Below are 24,733 nucleotides of genomic sequence, written 5' to 3' on the forward strand. Positions count from 1 at the left end.
TTTTAATCGTCGAAAGTGCTCACGTAATGATTTGAGGAAATGCGACAACCCTTCCAAACCACTTGATTGCATAGTAGCCCATCTAGCTCAACGTAGTTCGGAGATTAGGTTCATGATTTGAATAAAATTCAAGAAAAATGCGCGATGCACCACCTGCATATGTATGAATATTAAAATCCGCACACTCTACAACCTGGCGGGTACTACTGGTTTCAGCGATGTTCAAACCAAAGAGGTGGCTCTGCTTGTGAAAAGCAGAACCGTCAATGGAAAACCTAGAGCACTATTGGCCATACACCATATGAGGAAATCGTTGCTTGTTCGCACCAACGTCACTTCGTAGATCGAGAAATTCTAAATATTCGGCCCACCGCTAGATCCATACTGAACTTCTGCGCCCTCCTGGTTGTGAGAACAAAGTAAAGAACGCCGCGTTTATTCTGAATCGTTCACCGACATTGAATTTATTGCAAAGAGATAACAAACAGAGCCAAGCCAGTTGATCGCCCATGCCACCTATAGTATCGCGAATCAATTAAACATGTCCACCGTACACGCCCCCCCCCCCCCTCCCCTCTAATTGTTCGGGATGGCCCTGCAGCCCACCAGTGTGAAGCGAAAGCTGATGTGGACTAGGACAAACAGGTACGCAGTGCTTTGTGCGGTAAAACGATGTAAAACATCCTTCGTTAGACATTTGTGCCCGCATATGCAACATTAGATCATGAATGGTTCCGAACTTAGCCACGATACTCTCCTTCTACGCGATCCGCGAGACTTTACGAAAACGCACTGATGTCCGCAACACTTCGTTTAGAATCAGTCTTCACATTCAGTTGCGAACCCATGGCTGAATCCATCCGCCGAAGTGCCTCTCGATCTCCCTGGCCACGGCGAGGCACAGCCGGTCGTTTCCCCTCCTCGCCACCACTTGAACAGCCAGAGGCAGCCCGTTCGCTGCCTTCATGACGGGACACGCCGTCGCGGGCATCTTGAGGATATTAAACAGAGCAGTAATCCCTGCCGAATCGAAGAAAAGCAGGTCTTGATTGTGGTACGGGGCCGTGCTCGGTTCGGCCGGCAGGATGAGGACGCCGTTGTCACCCAACGTCTCCTCGATACGGTCGCATAGGGCGTCGACGGAGGCCAGGAACTCTTCTGCATCCTGCCTGCGCGAGAACCGGAACACCGGCGCCATTTTGAAGAATGCCAAGATTGCTAACGTGTGTCGGCCGGCGCCCAGGAGTATGCGCAGCAGATCGCCGAATACGTTCAATCCGCTTGGCCCGAGGATTTTAGTGAAGAGTTCGGGGTCTTCGGCTGCGGAGAGCTTGAACCACTTGATCATCGCGTACTGAAGTTCTGGCAGGTGCAGACGGCGAAGCTTTGAGCCAAATACTTCCCTGAGGCGCCGTGCAACCTGAGAATAGAAGAGAAAGAGCAAATGACTGTGTGGTTTCAGGAGTAATCGCTCATGAGTTGAGCATTCGCGTGAATTCGCGATCGGAAGCACAAAACCACTCCACTGTCCACAACAATTTAAATTGAATTTCTCCACTAGAAACCTTACCAATGTTTTTTTTTCTTTTACGGGTGACTACAGCTCAAAAAAGAAAGAAAAAACCCTCCACGATTATGTATTCTTATTAATGGCTTTCAACAGCGCAGCTGTTTGTGCTTTTGTGATCTGCGAACAAATGAATCAGCAACGACTGAGCATTGCGCGATATGAAGGCTCCTCAATGCCGATCACGTAAAGTCACAGGACGTAGCGTGGCAGTCACGTGATGAGCGCTAGTCATGTGTTACGCCAATTTTCCACGTGGACGCTCACGCCAAAACTGAACCACTGAGAGCCTTACTGTAAGACAACGTGGGCCTTGTCCCATCTCCTGAAGAACGTTCTCAGTAATAATTTTCACAAGCCGAATGCTGTCTTTATGTTGCTATAGCATGTGAAATATGGTTACGGGGAAATACTATTTAGATTTATTTGCAAGTGTTAGGTTTAATATAAATGGTTCCTAGCAGGGAGCACCAACTCGAACAAAGCGCTTCTTCTTCTTCTTCGTTCGTCCTCTCACGCGGGAGGCCACTTCGTCGTAACATGACTCCCGGCGGCACGAGCGCCGTCTCCGCGCTACGCCGGTGGTCGAGAAGCGACATGGTAGGGCTTGAGGCGCATGACATGAACAATATCGGTGGGTGGTCTATTTGATGAGGATGCAGGAGTATGAGGAGGAACTTCATACGTGATGTCGGTGACCTGACGCACCACACGATAAGGGCCATGGTAGGGGGACAGAAGCTTCTCAGAGAGGCCGACACGGCGGGAAGGAGACCACAGAAGAACGAGCGACCCCGGTTCGTAGGTGACATGGCGATGGCGATTGTCGTACAGAGACTTCTGTGCTTGCTGGGACGCTTGGAGCCGACTACGGGCGATTTGGCGAGCGTCTGCAGCTTGAACAATGGCGTCACGGGCGTAGGCGGTGACGGGACGGTCAGGGGATGGGACAAGTGTGTCCAAAGGCAGGACGGCGTGTCTCCCATATAAGAGATAGAACGGAGAAAACCAGATGTGTCATGCCGGGAGGTGTTGTAAGCGAACGTCACATAGGGCAAGGCGAGATCCCAGTCGTTTTCGGGGGAGACGTATATAGACATGTCTGTTAATTTCCGGTTCAAACGCTCAGTTAGCCCGTTCGTCTGCGGGTGGTGCGTGCGACAGGAAATTGGTAACTTGGATTTCAGTTCAGTCGCCGCTATTCATCACGCGTTCTCTTTAGAAATAACGTCTCGTAATGACCACGTGTGGCATGTTATAAACGAAAAATTTCGAACGTATACAGGCCGTTCAGATAAAGCTGAGATAACTCTGTCTGAGAAAACCCATTCTTGAACTGCTTTGATGGAGTTGAATAGTCATTAACCAACGTAGCGACGGAAAACATTTTACTGGGGCCCACCTTGCAGCCTTGCGCAGGCTAAATCTCCAGTGGGTGCCGGCTCACTCTGGGAACCGCGGAAACGAGGTTGCCGATACCTTTGCCCGAGGTTTGATTTGCCGGGCTCAGCACAGTCTCGATCCAGGATTCTCGAGGGAGCGGGTGCACACCTTTGCGGAGCTCACGCAAATACCCCGTTTGGACCGTGGGACCTATCCTCCTCCCCACCCCTCTCTTACGCACTCCCAACAAATCCTCTTCTGACGTCTCCAGACCCGCTCTCTGTCATCCCCTCAGTTGTTATGCCACTACTGTGGCACATCCCCTGCATGCTCCTTATGCGGTGGCCTGACGCCACACTCTCCCGCATCCTTTTCGGCTGCCCTGCTGACTTTCCTCCGCAGGGGCAGCACGCCATCTCAAGCTGGGAGGACTGGGAGGTCCTGCTCACGTCTGCAGACCCGACATCGCAGCTCGCTGCCGTGACTCGGGCTGCCGACATCATGACCCGACATGTCCCGACAGTTCTAGACCCAGCAGGGTCTAAAACTCACTTGCAGAAATAAAGTTTTTCTGTCTTCCTGTCTGAGTACATAGCACGTAGTACAACTATTTTTCAGCCAACAGACTACTGTGAATTTCAACCGTCGTTCCTATGACTGAAAATCAATAATGTCACCTATGTCGACAATATAGTCTAAACCGCTCAAAACGGTCCCCGACATCGTTTGCAAAGTACACATAGATACCTTTATCTTGGCGCTAGAATCTGGATGTTTTCTTACCAAGATGAAATACGAGAAATTGTCGTGTGTATTAAAGCGTGTCGACAGGAATGATGCAGGCGTCTATAGACCTATCTAAGTTCCGCCAGTAATCTCGAAGGGTCTGGAGAAAGCTATATTCTCACTGTACATGACGTCACTTCTAAACGACAACATGGTTTTGGCAAGAGAGTTGCAGAGAGTCTGCGCTCTGAATGCAAAATGACATAATCCTCAAAAATACAGAGGCGAACAAAACTCCTCGAGGAGAATTTGTAATCACATCAAATAATCCCATAGCCTTATTCATGCTATTTTACTAAGTTAAAATGCGCTCATATTTAGAGTATATGCAAGCGCAGCCATTGGCTGTACTCGCCAGTCAGATACTGATGCAAGATTCTGTTTATATGTATTTCAGCTAATCTATGAGTTTTGTGTACGGAACCATTGTTAGGACATAGCAGTAGCACTGACCTTCACAACAGCCTGACGAGCCTCCGGGGTGACGCGGCTGATGTACACGCTTCCTTCGGTTTCAGTGAAGAACACCTTGAGCGCCTTCCGGTTCACCTGCACAATACATTGCAAAAGCAAGTGCTGCAGCAACGTTTGACTTCTAACTGGAAGCTATCGGACGAGCCAGTATACTCCTAATCTTCTGAAGATGAAAAACGGAAAGGAATCAAGAGAAAACAGCAAACTTCTTGAGAAGAAACAGTCTTTATTGAGTGCACTATCACGATTTTTCGGGACACAGCACTCCATTTTTCGGTTATTTAGTCAGCCACTTTTCCGCCAGAAGCGGCATTATACCCGCTTCTATTCGCTGCAGCCTGGCGTCTGGCTGGGCGCTGGACCACGCGGTGGCGCTCTGACACGATAAAAACAGGGGCTAAAAAGTATTCGCTAGAACACACCAGTAACCTCCTGTATCCATTAAACGCATAAACGCTACCAAAGCGAGTGGGCTGGTCGGTGGCCGGCACCGATGTTATAATGCGCGCTACAGATGCAGCCGACGGAATACACATCTGCTCCAGTTATTCCAATCCGAAAGCCAGGCAGAAATTAATAGCTTAACTGACTAAAACGCTTCTTAGCGATAAGTGGTGCGCTATGTAGATTTCACACGTAAGTGTGGAACGCACCCTGATTGTCTCCTTGGAGTTCTGAAAGGACGCATGGGTGCCTGTATTTATCGGCAATAACAGTCCCGTTGCATCCTCGACCTTACTGCTTTCTTAGTAACATAGACAACCAGAAAATATGTTCGCTGTTAATGCCTTGAAATGCGTGACTAGGATACACACCTCTTCATCTAGCTTCAGCCGATCTGTTGCGTTGCCTGCAAGAACCTTGAGGACCAGAGGCAAGTCCTCTGAAAACCTGGCCATGGGGCCGACGCAAGTATACTGTCCCATCTTTTCTCCGACGTCTGGAAGGAGGCCAGCGTTTGGTACCACTCCTGCCAGGAGATGAATTCGAAAAGACACCAAAGATAAATTACGCGCATGTTCCACATATGCTTATGAAACAAATTCACATAAATACATCATTATTTATTAATTTAGCGGCCTCAGCTGCACTCAGACTACTGGACTGTAACTGCAAGCCATTAACTCGATACCGTTAAAGGTCCCGTTCCCCAGAAAATACAGTGTGGGCGTTGTCGGTGTCGGCATTGTGAGCGAAAAATCACGAGCCTGACTCTGGCAGGTGGTGTCATGGGGGCCATCCAGGTCACGTGGCCTTGCAGCGCCATCACAACTTGGCCACCGAACAGTGAGCGAATTGCCCACAGTGGCAGGTGGCAGTTAAATTAATGATTAGTCGCTTAGGATGAGCAACCTGGCTTCCACAAGGCCCGCCGCTGGGAGCACCTGCCATCGCAGGGCAGTGGCATATCGCTTAACTGGTGCACCTCTGAGCCAGGAGTGGTATGAGGACTGCCAGTCATCCATGAATATAAAGTAGAGAGAATTATTTTTTTGCATATATGGGAATGAACCCATTACGCTGTCGCGTGATAGACTAAAGGCGGAGCTAAAGTGTCCCCCCCCCCCCCCCATTTATTTCTTTCTTGCTGCTGTCGGCCACTTTGCTAAACACCTTTTACTGCTCACAGATTGGCTGCGACGTTGTCCCTTGGGTTACGCAGTGAAAAAAGACGTCCACTGAAAAAGTTCCGCGTAGTTGCCGAAATTTGAACTTTTTACGGAATGTCAGGCGAGTAAGATGTTATAACTGACCAAATGTGTACCACGATGTGCATTTTTTCCACCGTTTTCGAAATAATTGCAGAGAATTTTCGACTGATGCAGCGTTTAACTGAAAACTAAGAAATTTAGAAAGCACAGCCTTGTGAGATGGCAAGTTACTCACCAGCTGTTGGTTTGTGGCCGAAGATCCCACAATAAGCGGCCGGTATCCGTACGCTTCCGGCTAAGTCTGTGCCTAGTCCTATCAGGGAACCTGCTGAAGCCAGGAGACTGCCTTCACCACCTGCATTATGCAGCAAGGAATATTTACAGCAGTCCTCTTCACATGTGCTGTGCCGGAATTCCTTCGCTTTGTTGTGCGCTGTGTTGTGTACTGTACACATAAGCTTCGGTGGATCCGCAGAGGCATACGCCTTTCGTTAAACATCAAATCTCGATGCAGAACTTCGCGCGCAGTGCTCATCAAATGGTGCGCTGTACTGACGTTTATCGCGTGTTTGTTGACTAACTATGCAATAGGTGATATCGCAGACGACCCTCGTGATTAACTCTGCTGTGGCTGTTGCGATTTCTACGTTCGTGGGTTTCTTCCTGTGCGTTGTAAGTGGAAAAGAACCAGGGTATGTTTCGCTAAACTGTAGTTTGCGGCGACTGTCAGCAGAGAATGCTCACACGATCTTGACCAACGCAAATCATCCGGTTGAACGCTCTTGTCGCGGATGCGCGTGTATATTTAATCAAAGGTAAGCTGCATGTCACATCCGTATGCTGCAGCTTCACCGTAGAGAAGGAATGCTCGACTGAAAGGCGCTAAAATCATGCCACGCGTGCGGACGCCTTACGTACTGTCTGTATGGTCACCGGCGCGAGAAAATTTTTTTTTAAAAAATGAAAGGCAATGATTCATGCATGTGGTATATGTAAGATATTTTCCCGTATGTGTTGACGGGCATCCGCTTTTCCTGTTCACGTTGGCATCCATGCGCCTGCCTGCATGAGCGTGTATTAAAGAAAAAAAAATTGAGACATTTTGAAACTTTCTAAGCCCGCAACCTGCACAAAGAAGCCAATTTTATGGTTCATCCGAGAACAAAACCGCTTAAACGGCCGCCTAGCAAGCACATCAGAGTGATAACGCCGTTGAAAGTTTACGGTTTGGAACTTGCTGCATACAACAGCCGTGTGTCGCCTGAGAGCATGCGCGGTGCGAAATATTGAGCGGTCGTGTTTGCGTCTAGCCTTTCTCTACGTCATCCGTTTTTCGCTGTTCTAATTAGGAAATTCTTCGCAATCTTGGCCACGCTAGGAGCGCTGCTTTTTTATATTTCGTCGATAACTGCCCACTGAAGGCGAAGTAGTGTTCCTCCTGAAAGTGCATAACAACGTTGCAAGCCGCACTTGTGCGAATTTGCACCTGGCGGCGCTAAGTGTATTGCACTAATGCGCAGTTAAGTAGCTTACTAAAGCTTCTTTTTTTTCGGTGAAAATGACATAACTGTTATCATATGACGCTAACCTATCAGCCTTAGCAGCTCGCTTTGTGTTCGTTTCACATTGCTTGCTTCCCGCATATTATTTATGGCCCTACGCTTCTCCTTTGAGCGTGTTATGTTATTCCTCAACAATGCATGCGCTAGTATTCCTCTCCTTAGTTACTTATCAGTGTAATGTATTCCACAAATCGCACGTTATAAGTTTTGTCCTTCAACTCTATAACCAGTTTTTTTTTAGCCCGTCGCAATACGCGCCAGCCGACTTACCGCTGCTTCCACCGGGTCCACGGCGCGTGTCGTGCGGGTTCCGAGTGGTGCCGTACACGAGGTTGTGGGCGTCGCTCCACGTGCACAGCTCGGGCACGTTGGTCAGGGCAAGTGGAATGGCTCCTGCGGCGCGCATCCGGGCTACACACGGAGCGTCCTCCACGGCGCGGCTCCCACGGTACATCAGCGAACCGGCGTCCTGCCGCATGCCTGAAGGGAAAGGCCCTGTGGTTACGCTCGCTCGTCTGAGGGCCAAGGCAAAAACGGGCCTGTTTACTTCCTAGGGATTGCCGTAGGGCTTGATTTCATTTCATTTCATTTCATTTATTGATCCCTTAAAGGCCCGAAGGCATTACATAAGGGGGGGCATATTGGTTTCCAACGGCGATGATGGGAACATGCATAACAATAAGAAGAACAAACATACAAACAAACATAAAAGAGGTTGTAGTCATATCAGGGTTTTCCAGCAAGTGATACATCATTTAACAAAGATATGTCAAGCAATACTCGCTACAAAAGTCTTTACGCATAAAACTTCCATTGCATCCAGGAAGACTTCCAGTACGGCTCCTCTTTCTTCCTTTCTTCTTTCACTGCCTCCTTTATCCCTTCCCTTACGGCATGGTTCAGGTGTCCAACGATATATGAGACAGATACTGCGGCATTTCCTTTCCTCAAAAACCAATTTTCAATTCTCATTTCCACGCAGAGGAGGAGGAGGAGGACCACCGAGAAAAGGCTTAGGAGAGAGGAAAAACATGGCTTAAGTACCTCAAGCACCCCCGATGATGGTGAAAAGTGAAAGAAAAGATAAAATTAGAAAGGATGTCGGGGAAACTACGCTGCGCTTAATGTGAAAAGGCGGGGGATCAACTGAGATTGTCTAAGCCCGTAGTGTCGCTAAACGCCACATGCATGCGCCCTGGAAGCGTCTTTATATAGCGGCCAGACGTAAGCTACAGAACAGACCAAAACGAATACTCGTGGACCATTGGCCGAGAAATGAAGCGATCAAGGACCCTCACCAGTTTAATACTGTTATCAACGTCACCATTATCCTCACTTGAATTACGCTTATTCGAAGAATACGATGGAGCTCGAAAGTTGAAACTTTAACAGCACGCCGTCATCCGCCGATTGGTGGTTACTAAAGATTACTTTCTTAATGGGTGTGCACATAGTTCTTCGCAAGAAAATCCTCCGAACAGCTCTTGTAAGCACGCAGTTAGTAAGACCTGGGGGATTCTGTAGCCCTGCCTGATGCGCCTGACCGGTTTTCTCTCAACATTCCTGGGTAAGGCTGGGATTGCTTTGAACTGCTTGCAAAATTTTGAAAAATAATTCCGTTGACTTCCTCCACGCTCTAATTACATAGGGCCAGCGGTGTTTTAGATTTTTTGTCTGGACCGTATTATTCTATCATGTTGCCTTTATGTGCTCGCAGCTCACCTCCTTCGACAGTCTAACCTGAACACTCTCGTCTCACATGCACGGATTTATTTGTAGAATTTCCGTCGGGGTCCTTCATCTCCCAAACGGCCCTTATACAAACATTTCCCACTCCCTTCTCTCCATCACTTGCTTACAAGGGGGTTCATTTGCTCCCCTTCCACCCCCTTCTGGTGCGACTGGCTTGGAACTGGGAGTGAAGAAATGCGCCTGCTCGTGCAGCAGGAGAACTTCAAAATTGGAAATTGGTTTTTGAGGAGAGGAAATGGCCCAGTATCTGTCTCAGATCTCGGCCGACACCTGAACCGCGGCGTAAGGGAAGGGGTAAATGAGGGACTGAGAGAACAAAGAAAAAAAAGAAAGGGGTACCGTAGTGGAGGGCTCCGCGAGTTAATTTCGACCACCCGGGTATCATTAACGTGCACTGACATCGCACAGCACACGGGCGCCTTTACGTTCCGCCTCCATCGAAACGCGGCCGCCGCGACCGGGTTCGAACCCGGGTACTCCGACTCAGTACCCGATCGTGCAGCAGGCCATCGACGTCTTGGACGCGAAAGTTATGTGACTTCTTAAAATCTAACACTACCACTACTGTATATATATATATATATATATATATATATATATATATATATATATATATATATATATATATATATATATATATATATATATATATATATATATATATATATATATATATATATATATATATATATATATATATATATATATATATATATATATATATATATATATATATATATATATATATATATATATATATATATATATATATATATATATATATATGCAATAGATATGTTCTATGGCCGAATGCTTTTTTCCGAAAACCGGCCTGTTTCGCTTCATGCGTGAGGTCTCATGTACGTTGCTTTATTCCTGTTAGCACTAACCTCAGAACGTATTGATATGTGACGGCAAGCAGATGAATAAAGTAGGATATTAGATATGGCTATGGGATCATTTACTAGCGGCAGCCTGGCGCGAGCGCTCCCGCCCACGCCAGTGCCCACTTCGTCGTCTTCTAATCTGTGTTCATATGCTTCTCGTACACTTTAGGTGATTTGGAAAACTATATACAATGTCGCAATCTGCTCTTGCATACTATCTCTAACTACCTTCCACAGATGGCGTCCTAGCGGTGTTTCCTCGTGCGTTGTTTAACATAAGGTATTTAAGGGCTTGAATTGCATTTCGTTGACATATCAGTGCGAATCAAACTGAAAATTGTTAAACCGATGATAAAGGATTTCGGCTCAGATTGGGAAGAAGCAGATAGAAACAGCGTCTCATTAGACTCTTCAGAGGAGAAAATTATTGACCTTTAACGGCGATGGAATCTTTCACACTAAACGGCACGCCCAGGAGCGGTTTCTCATGGATGAGCTCTTGCACGCTCGAGGTACCAGAGGCCACAAGCTGGTCAGCCGCTTCGGCCTCCCGGAGCGCCTCCTCGAAACGATCATCGACGACAGCGTTGATGATGGGCTGCACCTCCTGGATCCGCTTGATGTACGCAGAAACGACATCGACGCTTTTCGCCTGCAAATAAAAGGAAGAAGAGTTTTCAAACATCAATAGACTGTTTGTGAAACGAGTGTGACGACCAAGCCACCTGCAAGTAAAAAACCTCGCCGACGATTGTCACGCCTGTGTAAAGCGACATGGAACGGCTACTGGCTCCTGTGGTTTGCGGTGAAGGCGCCGTCTCCGCGCAACACAGTGCCGTCCCATCTGCTCAGAGGCGTGAACGGCTCAAGCGTTTATAATTCACTTTATTCTGGTTTGCCGCTGCTGCTGTACAGGACGCTACAAATCCTAAGCGCGCCGAACGGCTTCACTCCGCTTTCGTCCTTGTTTCTCCTCCGTGTAACGCCAACGACGCCACAGAAGCGGGAAACATACCCTTAAAGGGGCTGCGAAGAGGCCTCTAATAAAGTGGCGGCACGCCTGGGATATTGAAGCACGCCGCTTCGCGAATAGTGTCCAGCAAAGATTTTTTAAATGCGCTTCGTAGAAGCTGAGTTATCTGTAGTTAAAATTTGAATTTCAGCGTCTTCGCGCCTTTCCCTTTCCTCTCGTCACTTTTTGTACGCTGGAAGGTAGGCGCTCCTTCGCCGACCCCCCTCTGAGAGCGGGGCTTCCCGACCCGCCGGAGCTAAGCTTCTTATTGGCCGCGGCTACGGTAGCTGCCTGACGTCTGAAAGAATATAACCAATGGCCACCTCTCACCACGTCTACGCAGATGCGGGGGACGAAGGAGGGCGCGAGTATAAAAAAGTCGCCGTGAAGGGCTCGCCAACGTTGACGCGTGATTGTGGGTCGTCTGCTGCGTGTAGAAGAGTATTATTTTGCTCTGGTTTTCGTAGCAACGCAGTGCAGTGATTAAGTGAGTTAATGTGCTCTCCTCGGAAGGCGTTTCAGGGCCCCATTAACAGCTCTCGGTGAAATGAAGAAGCAATCGTTGATCTTCGTCTAAAAAAAAATAAAGACTTTCGGAAACGTTCACGGGTTTCTTGTTAATGAGCAGGACAGGAGCGTTGGCGAATTTATATCCTAAGAATATGACTTCATCATAGCCCGTAGATGCTTGATATGAAGCGTCATTCTTGTTCAATATTTCTTGCGTGATTTGGATTTTTCGAAGATCAAACAGACGGTGAGGCCTCACGGTTTCTTTTCTCTTTTCATCTATGACCAGAGACTGCTTCTTCATTTCGTCGCGTCAGCATGCCGGACTAGACGAATTTCAGTCGAACACTCGACTGCATTGACAGCTGTCGCTACAAAAACTGAGATATTTTGTACCCTTCAGGGCGCGATGGACGCCTGAAGCTGTTCAATGCATTCAATAAATACAACGTCTAGCATATCACCTGCAAATAAATCATCAAGAACACTTTATTTTTCAACCAAGCTCCACACGTGGTGTACGCGGGTAAATGTTCCCTCTGCGGTTACCACCATGGTAAACAGCTCAAGAGAGACGTTCATGCGAGCCATTTCATTACTTCCGATGCAAATGCGCGGCGAATGAATGTTAAATAGAGAGAATCTAGAAAAGGCGTTTCTGTTGTGATTACGGGTGGAAAGATGTTGCAGGTACAATGTCCCGAAAAAAGATATGACTGGCCTCCGTTTACACACGGTGATTAAGGAACAGAGAGAGCAATGTCGAGCGACAGAGAACAAGAAAATGTTATCTGCAGAGAAGCATTTTGACTAGCATTCAGAAGTTGCAGCTGCCAGTGCGTCCAGGCGTTTGTGTCCCATTGTGTTTCTCGGTATACATGCGGTACCTCTTTCTTTAGAACTGCGCATGGACCTGAGCTTCAAATATCACTCCAAATAGGCTGCCTAGAGTTGCTCTTTAACAGAGCTGGCGTCGTTGTAATATGGCGCAGTCGAGAAGTTCCGCGTTTCAACAGTGGGCTACGGAGAATGCTGTCAAGGCCAGGGAGAGCGCGAATCCAAGGATCTGATTTTTCAGGAATGCGCGCATCCAACACATTCTGATAACGTTCTTATCGGGCAGCATGTCAATGAAGAATTATTTTTAGTTCAAGTTATGAGAAGTTCGCATGAAATAAAATAGTAGGTAATAAAGGCTCACCTCGCCTTTTCTGATTGCACCAGCGATCGATCTCGCCGAGCGCAACAGTATGTCGTCTTTCGCTGGTGGCAGCCGTCGCGGCCTCTGCCAGAAGAACCAGAGGTGGAACAATAGCCTAACGGCATTGCACCACAAGTAGGCGGTAAGCTCCGCAAGCATAACTGTGCAGCCTTTCAAGACAGAAGCCATGGTCGAAACGAAGAAGGAAACAGTTGGAGCTTGTCTAAACGTGTGGCATTCTTCGACTGCTGTAGAAACAACCTGGGTGGCGCAATGCAGCAGTCGAGGTAGTTAATGACTGAACCTCGAGGTTGTGTGCAGGAGCTATCTTCTTATCGTAATGTAGGTGCATCAAGGCGCAACTTGGGTCTGTCGCTGGGACGATAAGGTGAACATCGAGGACGCCCAGCAAAAACACGTCCTTCAAGTCGAAGAGGCTCAGATTAAATGGCCAGGCGCACAGAGGAATTTATCTCAGCCCGAGTACTCAAGGACCTATGAAGGAATATAAGACCGCGGTAGCCTAGTTGTTATGACGGCTGATCCGAAAGGCCCGGGTTCGATCCCATCCGCGGTGCTCGCGTTTCGATATAGGTGAAATACCAGAGGCGCTTGTACTGTGCGATGTCAGCGCACGGTAAAGGACCCCAGGTGGTCGAAGTTATCCGGAGCCCTCCACTACGGCGTCCCTCATAGCCGGAGTCGTTTTCGGACGTTAAATCTTCTAAACCAAACAAGAACAACCTTTCTATAATTGCAGATGATACCCACTCTTGATAGAGCGAACAATAGAGGTTTTTAACCCTGATCACGAGCACACAGCTGGCGCAAAAAGCTACGAGTGTACCTCGACTCTGCACTGCATGCTTTTTTTTTTCTTCAGTACAAAGAATAACTTGAAACACTGCGTAAATAATATTTCTGCCCGGTATCTCTAAACCACACTTCATAAAAGATTGCATTCGTAAGCGGCGCGTTAGTTTCTGCTCAACAGTACGAAATCAAAAACTGCTGCTCTTAGCGTGTTGCATTTGTACCAGGCGTGCTAAACAATTTGAACGTCTGCGCGTTGTAATCTTTGTGGATTTACAGCCGGGATATAGGCGCTGATATGCATCGCAGCATGGTACAGCTGGCTTTCTTTGTAAGAATGTATTTGGTGCAACTCTGTGAGCACGCAATCTCCGAAATGATCATAAAAATAGCAGCCAAAAACTCGGTTGCAAGGGTGAAAACATTGACGAGGGGTAATAAAGACCAAAGAAATTTCGACTTTCACCCGACAAGAAGCGTACGGCTTAGATAGGATGGAGTTGATGCAATTACAAACTAGAATTTGTTCACCTTTGCTGGTTATTCGGGTAATTATGTATCGTTTCCAGTAATTTCGCAATGGTAATGCATTTTTCCCTTTACCCATAATTTAGCTTGTCAAGTGCGACTAAAAATTCTAGCAATTTTTTTGTATACAACTTTTGCTTTCATCATGAAGAAACTTTGTTACATCAGTCATCTGGTTGAGTCAGTCACATTGCTGACCATCAAAACAACAGCTTTAGTACGCTTGATTTAAATACCGATCAGCGAACTTGACGTCACTACCCCTCAATAACAGGCCGCCGCACGCTGGCACTGTCCGTCACATGCAGACATGAGTCGAGGAGGATATATGAGAACATTGCTGTCGCAAAATGCATAACACAAAGCTATTGGTAGAAACGTTTATTGGTGACAAAAGAATAAAAGCGCTGACATATAGCCTGCACATAGAAAACTAAATACAAGCACTTTTAATGAGAAACAGCTATGCAGTACATAGTACGTTAAGATACCGAGCATCAAAGAGCATTCTAAACAAATCTGAAACAGCGAATTCAAGGTGGGTGCCATATATATTGACGGGAGGCGTTATAGAAGCCACTCGTTTTGGCAGATTTTCTTATTAATAAAGAAATATTTCATACATGCACGCACCCTATTGAAGGTTGAGAGCTCAGACAGTGGAAGGTTCAGTCGTATTCGACCAACCTGAAAAAACTAATTACGGTGCTGAATTAGGAACCAGGAATGGAAAGCGTGGCATTAGATACAAAACGCGTGTCCCATTCATAGTCAGGGTAGTTAGGCATCAAATTCTAGCGCCGTGTCATTTCCGGATAATGTGGCGTTCACTTCCGGCGGCTCCAGGGAGATGAGGTACTCGCCGAAGGTGTTCACCGAAACGATGGACGTGATCAGCATGACCACCTTGACCAAGATACCGATGAGAATCTGCGGTGGAAAGAAAAATGGATTACTCTTAAATAAGTATGAGGCCGGTTTCAGATTTTCTAACCTTCAGTTCACAGACAAAATGACAGCGAATGTTTTTTGCCTTATGACCCGCTATAAGCCACCCTTTACAGACATGTCGCTCCGGGTTCTTATGTTGAATTATAGCGCGAATTTTGACAGAAATTGACAGAGTGGATGATGAAACACGCAGATTCAGAGACTGCCAACGCGGTAATGCCACCCTCACTCGACTCTCGTCTCACGTCTAAGCCTTGAACCAGTGTATCTAATTCACCTTCACCTTCTCTTCTCTGCACATGAATTCACTTCACCCCACCAAGGCAGACGAAAGAAGCAGAGGACAGAACAGAAGCACAGTCATGGTAAGCTCTTTAGTCCGCATTCGTGTTCTCGCGCACTGCGGTGAATTCAGCCTCGTGGAATGAACTAGCCGAGAAATTTGTAGAACCTTCCAATACCTTTCTGCCCCCTGTCTGCTAAAGCTCGGACATGTGTTTTGGTGCGCTGGCACAAATACTGATATCTGCTTGAAAGCTCTTCTCATTTGAATTAATGCATGTCAGCCTGCTTCCCTTCTGAACGCTCCTACAGTGTAGAAAATCATTACGTTTTTACTATACTAAGAAGGTCCCTTTGCGTGTTCTAAAAGTAGGTGACAAAAAGCTTTTTACGGCACTAAACTTCCTTCCATAGCAGCCACACTTGCCATTTCATTGTCAAATATACTGGACAAGTTTTACATTCACGGGTTCCAGGAGGACATAACTCAAGTTAAGGCGGACATAACTCAAGTTAAGCCAGCTGCAGCTATGCCGGATTCTCATCGCAGAACTGTCTGTTTTAATATGATGCTTCGATGTTTTCTTTCTATCTCTCTCTAACACTGCTCGCTGTGAGCCAGGATAGGTCCATCTAGGTTGGCAAAAGCAGTGACGTCTACACGATGCAAGCTGGGAGAACCGCACCAACTGCGTCATGGGCACGTCGATGATCTCGTGGGCCACGATGAGCGGCAGTCGAATGGGCAGGATCATGTTGGACGACGCGCCCAGAGCGACGGGCACCGCGTACGCACCGGGGGCCACGCGGGTGTCCCTGGCCTGCACGCCGCGACATTCCCCAAACATTGAAGCCGGGAATACTTCCGATTTTCAATGTTTGGTAGGTAAACAAAATAGTTTGCAATAAGTCTTTTAGGGGTGAACGTCCATGTAGTATCTGTGGTAGAAATTTCCAGAACGCACTCATGACAGCAATGAGAGCGCCTTTTTGAAACTGCTGCGTTATTTTACATGTTAGTATTAGAAAGCGACACAGGAATGTTTTCTTAATAACGTCTACCCCTAGACAGGCGGTCAGACCTGTGACGCAGCGGAGGGTGCTAAGAATCTCTGGCTCCGGACAGGCCGCCATTGGAATCTGAACCTGGCAACGTTTAACGCTAGAACTTTAGCTAGTGAGGCTAGCCTAGCAGTGCTGCTCGAGGAACTAGCGGGAATTAAATGGGATGTGATAGGTCTTAGCGAAGTTAGGCGGACAGGTGAGGCGTATACAGTACTAAAGGACGGACACATACTGTGCTATCGCGGGTTAGAGGATAGACGAGAACTAGGTGTGGGTTTCCTCATTAATAAGGATATAGCTGGCAACGTAGAGGAGCTCTACAGTATTAACGAGAGGGTAGCAGCTATAGTAATTAGGCTGAATAGGAGGTACAAACTGAAAGTGGTGCAGGCCTACGCAGCCACATCCAGCCATGATGACCAGACCGTTGAAAGCTTTTATGAGGACGTAGAATCAGCAATGAATAGAGTAAAATCGCAGTACACTGTACTGATGGGCGACTTCAATGCGAAGGTGGGCAAGAAGCAGGCTGACGACCACGCGGTAGGTGACTTTGGGATAGTCTCTAGAAATGGCAGGGGAGAGTTATTAGTCGAATTCGCGGATAGAAATAATTTACGGATCATGAATACCTTCTTCCGCAAACGAGAAAACAGGAAGTGGACCTGGAAGAGCCCCAATGGTGAGATTAAAAATGAAATCGACTTCATACTATGCGCTAAACCTGGCATCATTAAGGATGTGGCCGTCCTCGGAAGGGTGCGTTGCAGCGACCATAGAAAGGTAAGGTCTAGAATTAGCTTAGCCTTGAAGAGGGAACGGAACAAGCTAGCGAAGAAGAAGACCATTAACGAGTTAGCCGTAAGAGGGAAAGCACAGGAGTTTAGGATAGCGCTGCAAAACAGATACTCGGCTTTAACTGAGGAAGATGATCTTGATGTTCATTCAATGCACGATAACCTGACATCTATAATTACGGAGTGCGCAGTAGAAGTAGGCGGTAGGACAGTTCGAAAAGATATCGGGAAGCTATCTCAGGTGACAAAAGATCTGATTAAGAAGCGCCAAAACATGAAGGCATCTAACACAACCGATAGAATAGAACTAACGGAGCTATCAAAGTTAATAAATAAGCGCAAGGTAGCCGACATAAGGAAGTTTAATATGGAGAGAATCGAGCATGCTATAAAGAACGGAGGTAGCCTAAAAACAGTGAAGAGGAAACTAGGCATAGGTAAAAACCAGATGTATGCATTAAGAGACAAGCAGGGCAATGTCATTAGCAATATGGATAAGATAGTTAACGTAGCCGAAGAGTTCTACACAGATCTGTACAGTAGCCAATGTAATCAGAGCGCTAATGAGAAAGACAGCAGTGCACAGCAATGCGTCATCCCGCCAGTAACGAAAGATGAAGTAAAGAAAGCCTTAGAAGCAATGAAAAGGGGAAAAGCAGCTGGGGAGGATCAGGTAACAGCAGATCTGTTGAAGGATGGAGGGGACATCGTGCTGGAAAAACTAGCCACCCTGTATACGCAATGCCTTATGACCTCGATTGTACCAGAAGCTTGGAAGAATGCAAACATTATCTTAATTCATAAGAAGGGAGACGCCAAGGACTTGAAAAATTACAGGCCGATCAGCTTACTATCCGTTGCCTACAAAGTATTTACTAAGGTAATCGCTAATAGAGTCAGGACAACGTTAGACTTTAATCAACCAAATGATCAGGCAGGCTTTCGTAAAGAATATTCTACAATAGATCATATTCACACTATCAATCAGGTGATAGAGAAATGCACAGAATATAACCAACCTCTATATATAGCTTTCATTGATTACGAGAAAGCATTCGACTCAGTGGAAACCTCAGCAGTCATACAGGCATTGCGCAATCAGGGGGTAGAAGAGCCTTATGTCAAAATACTGGAAGATATATATAGCAACTGCACAGCTACTATAGTCCTCCATAAAGTCAGCAATAAAATTCCAATAAGGAAGGGCGTCAGGCAAGGAGACACGATCTCGCCAATGCTGTTCACCGCATGTTTGCAGGAGGTATTTCGAGGCCTGAGTTGGGAAGAGTTGGGAATAAGAATAAATGGAGAATACCTAAATAATCTGAGATTTGCTGATGACATTGCCTTGCTGAGTCACTCAGGAGGTGAACTGCAAATCATGATCAACGAGTTAGACAGGCAGAGCAGATCGATGGGTCTAAAAATTAACATGCAGAAAACCAAGGTAATGTTCAACAGCCTAGCAAGGGAAAAACAGTTTACAATTGGCAGCGAGAGCCTAGAAATAGTGACGGAATACGTCTACTCAGGGCAGGTAGTGACAGCTGATCCGGATTATGAGAGGGAGATAACTAGAAGGATAAGAATGGGGTGGAGCGCATATGGCAAATTCTCGCAGATCATGAGTGGCAGTTTACCAATTTCCCTCAAGAGGAAAGTGTACAACAGCATAATCTTACCGGTACTCACCTACGGGGCAGAAACGTGGAGGCTAACGAAAAGAGTTCAGCTTAAGTTAAGGACAACGCAGCGAGCCATGGAAAGAAAAAATGATAGGTGTAACGTTAAGAGATCGGAAGCGGGCAGAGTGGGTGAGGGAACAAACACGGGTTAATGACATCCTAGTCGAAATCCAGAGAAAGAAATGGGCTTGGGCAGGGCATGTAATGCGAAGGCAAGATAACCGCTGGTCTTTAAGGGTAACGGAGTGGGTTCCAAGAGAAAGTAAGCTTAGCAGGGGGCGGCAGAAGGTTAGATGGGCGGATGAGATTAAGAAGTTTGCAGGCAAAGGGTGCATGCAGCTGGCAAAGGATAGGGTTAATTGGAGAGACATGGGAGAGGCCTTTGCCCTGCAGGGGGTGTAGTAGGGCTGATGATGATGATGATGATGACCCCTAGACCAGTGAGGTTTGGGGCTCAGGACATCCGCCTTGATCCAAAAACCACTTCGGTTCCGGATACTTTGACGTTAGAGCATTTACGTCACGTTGTAGAACTGGGCTGAAACTGTTTTCTGAGGCACACGTGCACGACAAAGAACAAGTCGCTCTTCAAACACTTCCACAGCAAACAACTTGCTTTAGCAACGGTTAATGGCTACGGCGCCATAACGGCTGCGATATAACCGGTCACACAGTTTGGGGCCACAGTCTCGTATGAGGTGACGTTAGCAAACTATAAACGCGATTTGGACTCGCCTAGTGAGAAAATACATTGCAGATTAGGGGTCACTGAGAGCCTTCAGCTTCTATCGCAAGTATCGTCGCAATTAATTGAACACACAACTACCAACAGAACCTCTAATTTAAATACATTTGCCCAGCTTGTGCAGCTTGTGAACAACGGATGATATGACGTGACAGTTGCGTGCACAGTTGTTAGGATCCGTGGTCAAGGATCTCCTCGGTTATACTGAAAGCCTGCACATGGGATGAATTGCGACAGATTTTTGACGTCACAACACATTTGCCGACATTATCCTAAAGGTTAGAAGAAACAAAAATATGAGCTACCACTTGATATCGTTCAGTGCGGCCTCACACCTGACCTACGGAACCTCGTAACATTATTACCTAATAGCTTCCAGGTACGCATCCTATTAGCGACAGCTTGGCTCGCCTGTTTTCATAAGCACTGATCAAAATGCGAGGGAGAACAATCTCTGATAAAAATCAAATGTTCAATTTTCATCGACAGCCTCTGTGCAAGCAGTGCCTACGATGTCCAACACGAGCGGCATGAGGAGGAGGCCGAGCGACTCGTTCTCGTCCATCTCGGCCAGCACGCTGCCCACGACGCCGAACAGCATCTGGTTGGTGAGCCGCGAGTTGGCGGCCCAGAACTCTGGCCCGACGGTCGCAAAGCCGGCCTCCAGCAGGTTGTTGCGCTGCGCGTGACAGCACACAAGGGCACGATACACTCTCCCCAGAAGTGACGCAACTTTGGCAATTTCTTCATGCGCAGAGGAAAGTATGAGCAAAGGTGACAGTCCTAGTCTGCATATATTGTGCTCGAAGGCTCTCGAACTTGCCACGCAGGGGGCGAGGTGTCACCTCATCCTCATAGCTTGCATTGCAGTGTGAATGGTGGAGGGAGAGTGCATAAGCGCAAGCGCTCATTCAGGTTTCAAGACCCACTCCTGGTTTCTTTATGCATTTACACTTAGCTTCCAGCTTCTCATGACCACAAATTACAGGAAGCTCACTTCCATGAGCAATATCATCATAACCAAGTTAACCAGGTCCACTGCAGGACAAAGGCCTCTACTATATCCCCCCCCCCCTCCAATTAGCCCTGTCCTGCGCAAGATGCGGCCATATTATCCCCGTGCACTTCCTCATCCAGTCATCCAGTTGCCTTCCACGTGAACCTTCTTCGGTTTCCTTCCCTTGGAATCCACTGGGTTGACCTAGGTGCCACCGGTTATCTGTCCTCCGCCTTATATGCCTTGCTCATGCCCATTTCAGCTTCTTGGCTTTAGCTAGGAGATTATGAACTTGCGTTTCACCCCTGATCCACTGTGCTTCCTTCCTGTCTCCTAACTTTATACCTGTCATTTTCGTTTCTCTAGACCGCTGTGCATTCAACCTAATTTCTAGTCTCTTCCTTAGCATCCATGTTTCTGCTCCAAAAGTTGAGTACTGGTTAGAAGATCAAACCGTTATATGCTTTCTTCTTGACAGATACTTAGAGTACTTGCCAAATGCACTCTATTTTTAATGCGATAGCATTTGATATGAGAGCCGCGAGCGTTCCCTGTGCAATTCTGAGGAGCCTTCACTCAGTGCGATAGTTTAGACGCCTGTGCGAACACAACATACGGCAAAGTACAGGCAAGAGTGAGCATAAGTTCTCTGAGAAAGAGCAAAACCGCATATATGGGCGCGCAAGCATAACTTAAGTTAAAAAGAGAAACTACTTTCGCAGGGGCGATGTCTATATGCTATCGCATTGTACTCTAAGGCTACGCTAAGCGTCGCCGAAATTTTTTTTTAGATCATAGGGCTATATGGCGACTATTGTCAGGGATCTTCTGGTTAAGTTCTTCTCCGGCCACTACGCGGACGTCGAGGTGTTCAAAGCGATAAACAGTGACGGCGATGCCGTTTCACCCCATTACTCAACACAGCAGGTACCGCTCTATATTCCAATGCCATTCACATTAACTATTCTTCCATTAGTACCGCAGTCAGCAGGATTAAAATGTGTACCAGGCAACTTATGTCCGGCCCGAGTAACATCACAGTCCAAAACCAGCAACAAGTACAGGCAACAATTTGCATGCAACACGGAAATATAGCTGATTCATGCTAACCTCGACGACGCGCGAGATGAGCTGAACGGCACTCTGGACGATAACCACGGGCCATGGCATTTCGCGCGCCACGGTGCTCCAACAGAATACGCGCTGCTGAGGACTCCACAGCTGACGGATCGACCGGGGCACAGCGCTGAACAGCAGCAGTAAGAAACTCACGAACACCACCAGGTTTCCCCTGGACGCAAAAGATGCATCCAAGGTACTTTTAAATGTTTTGTAGGTGGTAGTCTGGAAGCGTTTAACAGCAAGTAGGCAGTGCGAAGCTTTCCAGTCGACAGGCCTCTAGTAGAGGTCACGCATCAAGCGCACAGCGAGAGTGCGCCAAAGTGTAAATTTACATGCTCTGCCCCACCCGATAGAAGCAAGTGATCAGATCTCTTCCAATAAATAGAAAGCCCTGTAATAAATGAGTGTGTGTTTTCCGTGCTGTACTGTCCCGAAACCGGCTGCAGGTTTCAGTGAAAGCTTGCCTCGTTTCGCTGAAACTGCTCTTTGACCAATTTGGAGTGAGCTTGGAAAAGAGAAACAGGTAGAAATCATAGGATCGTTACACACCAACGATTACTGTCGCTCACCTCGTGTTGTAACGAAATATTGATTCCATGATCATGAAGACCAAGTAGCTGATGATCCCGTACACCAAGAGGAAATCGGTTTTTCTAGAAGGAAAAAGGCGGTAATGAAGAGGCAGTTATATTTATTCATGGCACATGGCATCTAGCACTTCCATTCCTAACGGAAAGCCTGAACTTTGGTTGTCATAGGTAAAGAAAGTTCATATTTCGTTGATCTACTTGTTATCAATGAATGACTCGTCAGAGACATCTGGAACGTGAGTGCACACCGCCTCTAAGACGGAGGTTAGACTGCTCAGAAAAAAAAAAACCCTGCTATAAAGGCGATGCAAGCTGTAGGTATTGGAGTTTGCACATTCATACGGACGAATGTGAGCCGACTGAGCATATTTTAGTAGCCCGCAACTTGAATGCTTTCAAATGCGGCTTCCATATTGATTATTTGCTTGGAATCATTTTCGGAGCAGGGGAGCTGGAACCGATGAAAGTACTGCAGTCGGGGCTAAGGGGAAGGGGTATGTTATGACGGACAAGTTTACGGTCACTTCCTGGACGAATGACACAAGAACGATATAATAAAAGAACATTTTATACCTTCTGTACCACTACAGCGTCACAAGTGACACTTTCAAGCAATGACATTTGCCTTAAGTGCCATTTATCCAGTGTCACACAACAAAGTTCAGTGGCACTCGATACAGAACGCACTCTCCTAAGAGTTAGGTCAGCGAGCTAGTTCACTCGTCCCCCACCCACTGCACTGTGTTTTTAGCCGGATACAACCTAAGTTAGCAGTAAAGCTTCACCCGCATTCAGGACAGCCGCACAGAATTCTTACGACAAAAATAGTATCCGTTGTTAAAACCTTTCTCGTTACCTAAACAAGAAGCTACTCGCAAGAAAAAAAATTATAAGCTCTACAAGTTTTACCCAAAGCTCATCTTATAAGTTAACCATTAAAAACTTGATTTCGTTTCCTGTTGTGATTGGGACGCGGAGAAACACATGACGCCGCGGACCGTGACACTGTGTATACCAACGGCTGTTTATTTAAGTTGTATCCTAATCTATATCCGTAGTCTCAATAGCAGTGCTTCGAGAATTGTAGTAAACGCACCTATGATCTAAGGCGCAGGCTTGTGACAAAATGTATTGTGAAATTTTGATGGTAAATGCGCCTTTTAAGTTGACGACAAGGACGCTAGGAGTGGTGTAGTATTGAGAGGTTCAACGTCCAAAAGTTGCACACGGGCTGTGAAATAGACAGTAGGCGCATACCGAATATAATCTGCATCAATTCACAACGATATCTTTTCGTCCCTAGCAATATCGCGCTTGAACCACTGGATGAAAGTGACACTAAGTTTGTCCACTTAAAAACCGCGTTGGCAGGGGTGTTTCTTGATCCTGAGCAGCTTCATAAAAGGAAATGCTCTAGAAAGTGACTTGAACTTGAGTACCAACAAACAAGTATGAGGCACGGCTTGGCCGTAGTGCCAAGACAAAATAAAGTCTCTAGAAAAGCTGACGGTAACATTACACGGCTACACGTAGGGCGGAGAGGCGAAGAACCTGATGACAAATATTTTTTTTATATTTCTCCACGTAAGTGTGTGTCATTTCAATGCGAACGCATTATTAGTCCCATTGGGAGAAAAGCCAGTAGCGTGTTTTTGTGTGTACACACAGATGGTGCAAAAAATCCCGGCGACGGCAAGGAAAACACGGTGACGTCATCAAGCGGCCGTATGACGCACACAGTATGTCGAGCACCGCCACTTCAGACAGTTCTACACATGTCGTTCGCTTATATATACACGCCGGTGGTCGAACTCCAAATGGCGCCAGTTTCCCCGTCCTTCGTACCAAAATTTTGATGGACCCGTTTGTCGTACAGCGTTCCGCGTGTTGCTATAGCATTTCTCGTTGCAAAAAGCACACATGTGTTGGTCAAGTTGGAGGCTAGCTTGCGACAGGGATTGGAACCGACGAAATATGCATCTTCAATCCGCCTTTTTCATTTTCCTGTGCTGACACCTCGCGTACAACGCTGGAAGCTCACTGGTATGGTACTGCGCGCCCAGCCCGGCCGGACTGAGTGCCGCTGCGGAGCACGTTTTCTTGGAATCTGTCAACGATGGCGTGTCCTGGGCAGCACCTGGTACCTGGAGGATTTCTAGGGTTGACTGATGGCTTGATGAGAAGTCCGAGGCAGGCTGTAGTGCCCACCGAAGAGCAAATTCTTCAGTATCTCCGATCATCCGGCATGCGATGCGAACACCAGCTAGCAAGGGACGCCGCTTCAGAGATGAAGGCTACATTCGGTACATAATGTTCAATGATATATCCCCGAGCAGTGAGGTTGGCGTTTTCCGCTGTATATGCCTGCCATT

The 24,733-nt window shown here is 47.0% G+C and overlaps 2 protein-coding genes across 2 annotated transcripts in view; both read right to left on the minus strand.

Moving 5' to 3' along the window:
- Window positions 1–13,083, minus strand: LOC144118688 (fatty-acid amide hydrolase 2-A-like). The gene is made up of 7 exons (XM_077651541.1): window positions 12,787–13,083; window positions 10,496–10,715; window positions 7,695–7,904; window positions 6,098–6,217; window positions 5,026–5,180; window positions 4,190–4,285; window positions 1–1,420 (listed from the first exon to the last, which is right to left on the minus strand). Exons 1-7 carry the CDS (start codon window positions 12,973–12,975, stop codon window positions 833–835), a joined length of 1,578 nt encoding a protein of 525 aa, XP_077507667.1. The 5' UTR covers window positions 12,976–13,083; the 3' UTR covers window positions 1–832.
- Window positions 13,084–14,533: 1,450 nt separating this feature from the next.
- LOC144119788 (uncharacterized) overlaps window positions 14,534–24,733 on the minus strand; it is a 42,916-nt gene continuing 32,716 nt past the window's right edge. The window contains exons 11-15 of the mRNA XM_077652329.1: window positions 22,341–22,424; window positions 21,760–21,940; window positions 20,164–20,331; window positions 16,047–16,181; window positions 14,534–15,057 (exon numbers count right to left, since the gene is read on the minus strand). Coding sequence (XP_077508455.1) covers window positions 14,908–15,057; window positions 16,047–16,181; window positions 20,164–20,331; window positions 21,760–21,940; window positions 22,341–22,424 — 718 coding nt within the window. The 3' untranslated portion in view covers window positions 14,534–14,907. The remainder of the gene's footprint in view (window positions 15,058–16,046; window positions 16,182–20,163; window positions 20,332–21,759; window positions 21,941–22,340; window positions 22,425–24,733) is intronic.

This window comes from Amblyomma americanum, chromosome 2 (genome assembly GCF_052857255.1).
Source record: "Amblyomma americanum isolate KBUSLIRL-KWMA chromosome 2, ASM5285725v1, whole genome shotgun sequence".
In the NCBI taxonomy this organism is placed as follows: Eukaryota; Metazoa; Arthropoda; class Arachnida; order Ixodida; family Ixodidae; genus Amblyomma; species Amblyomma americanum.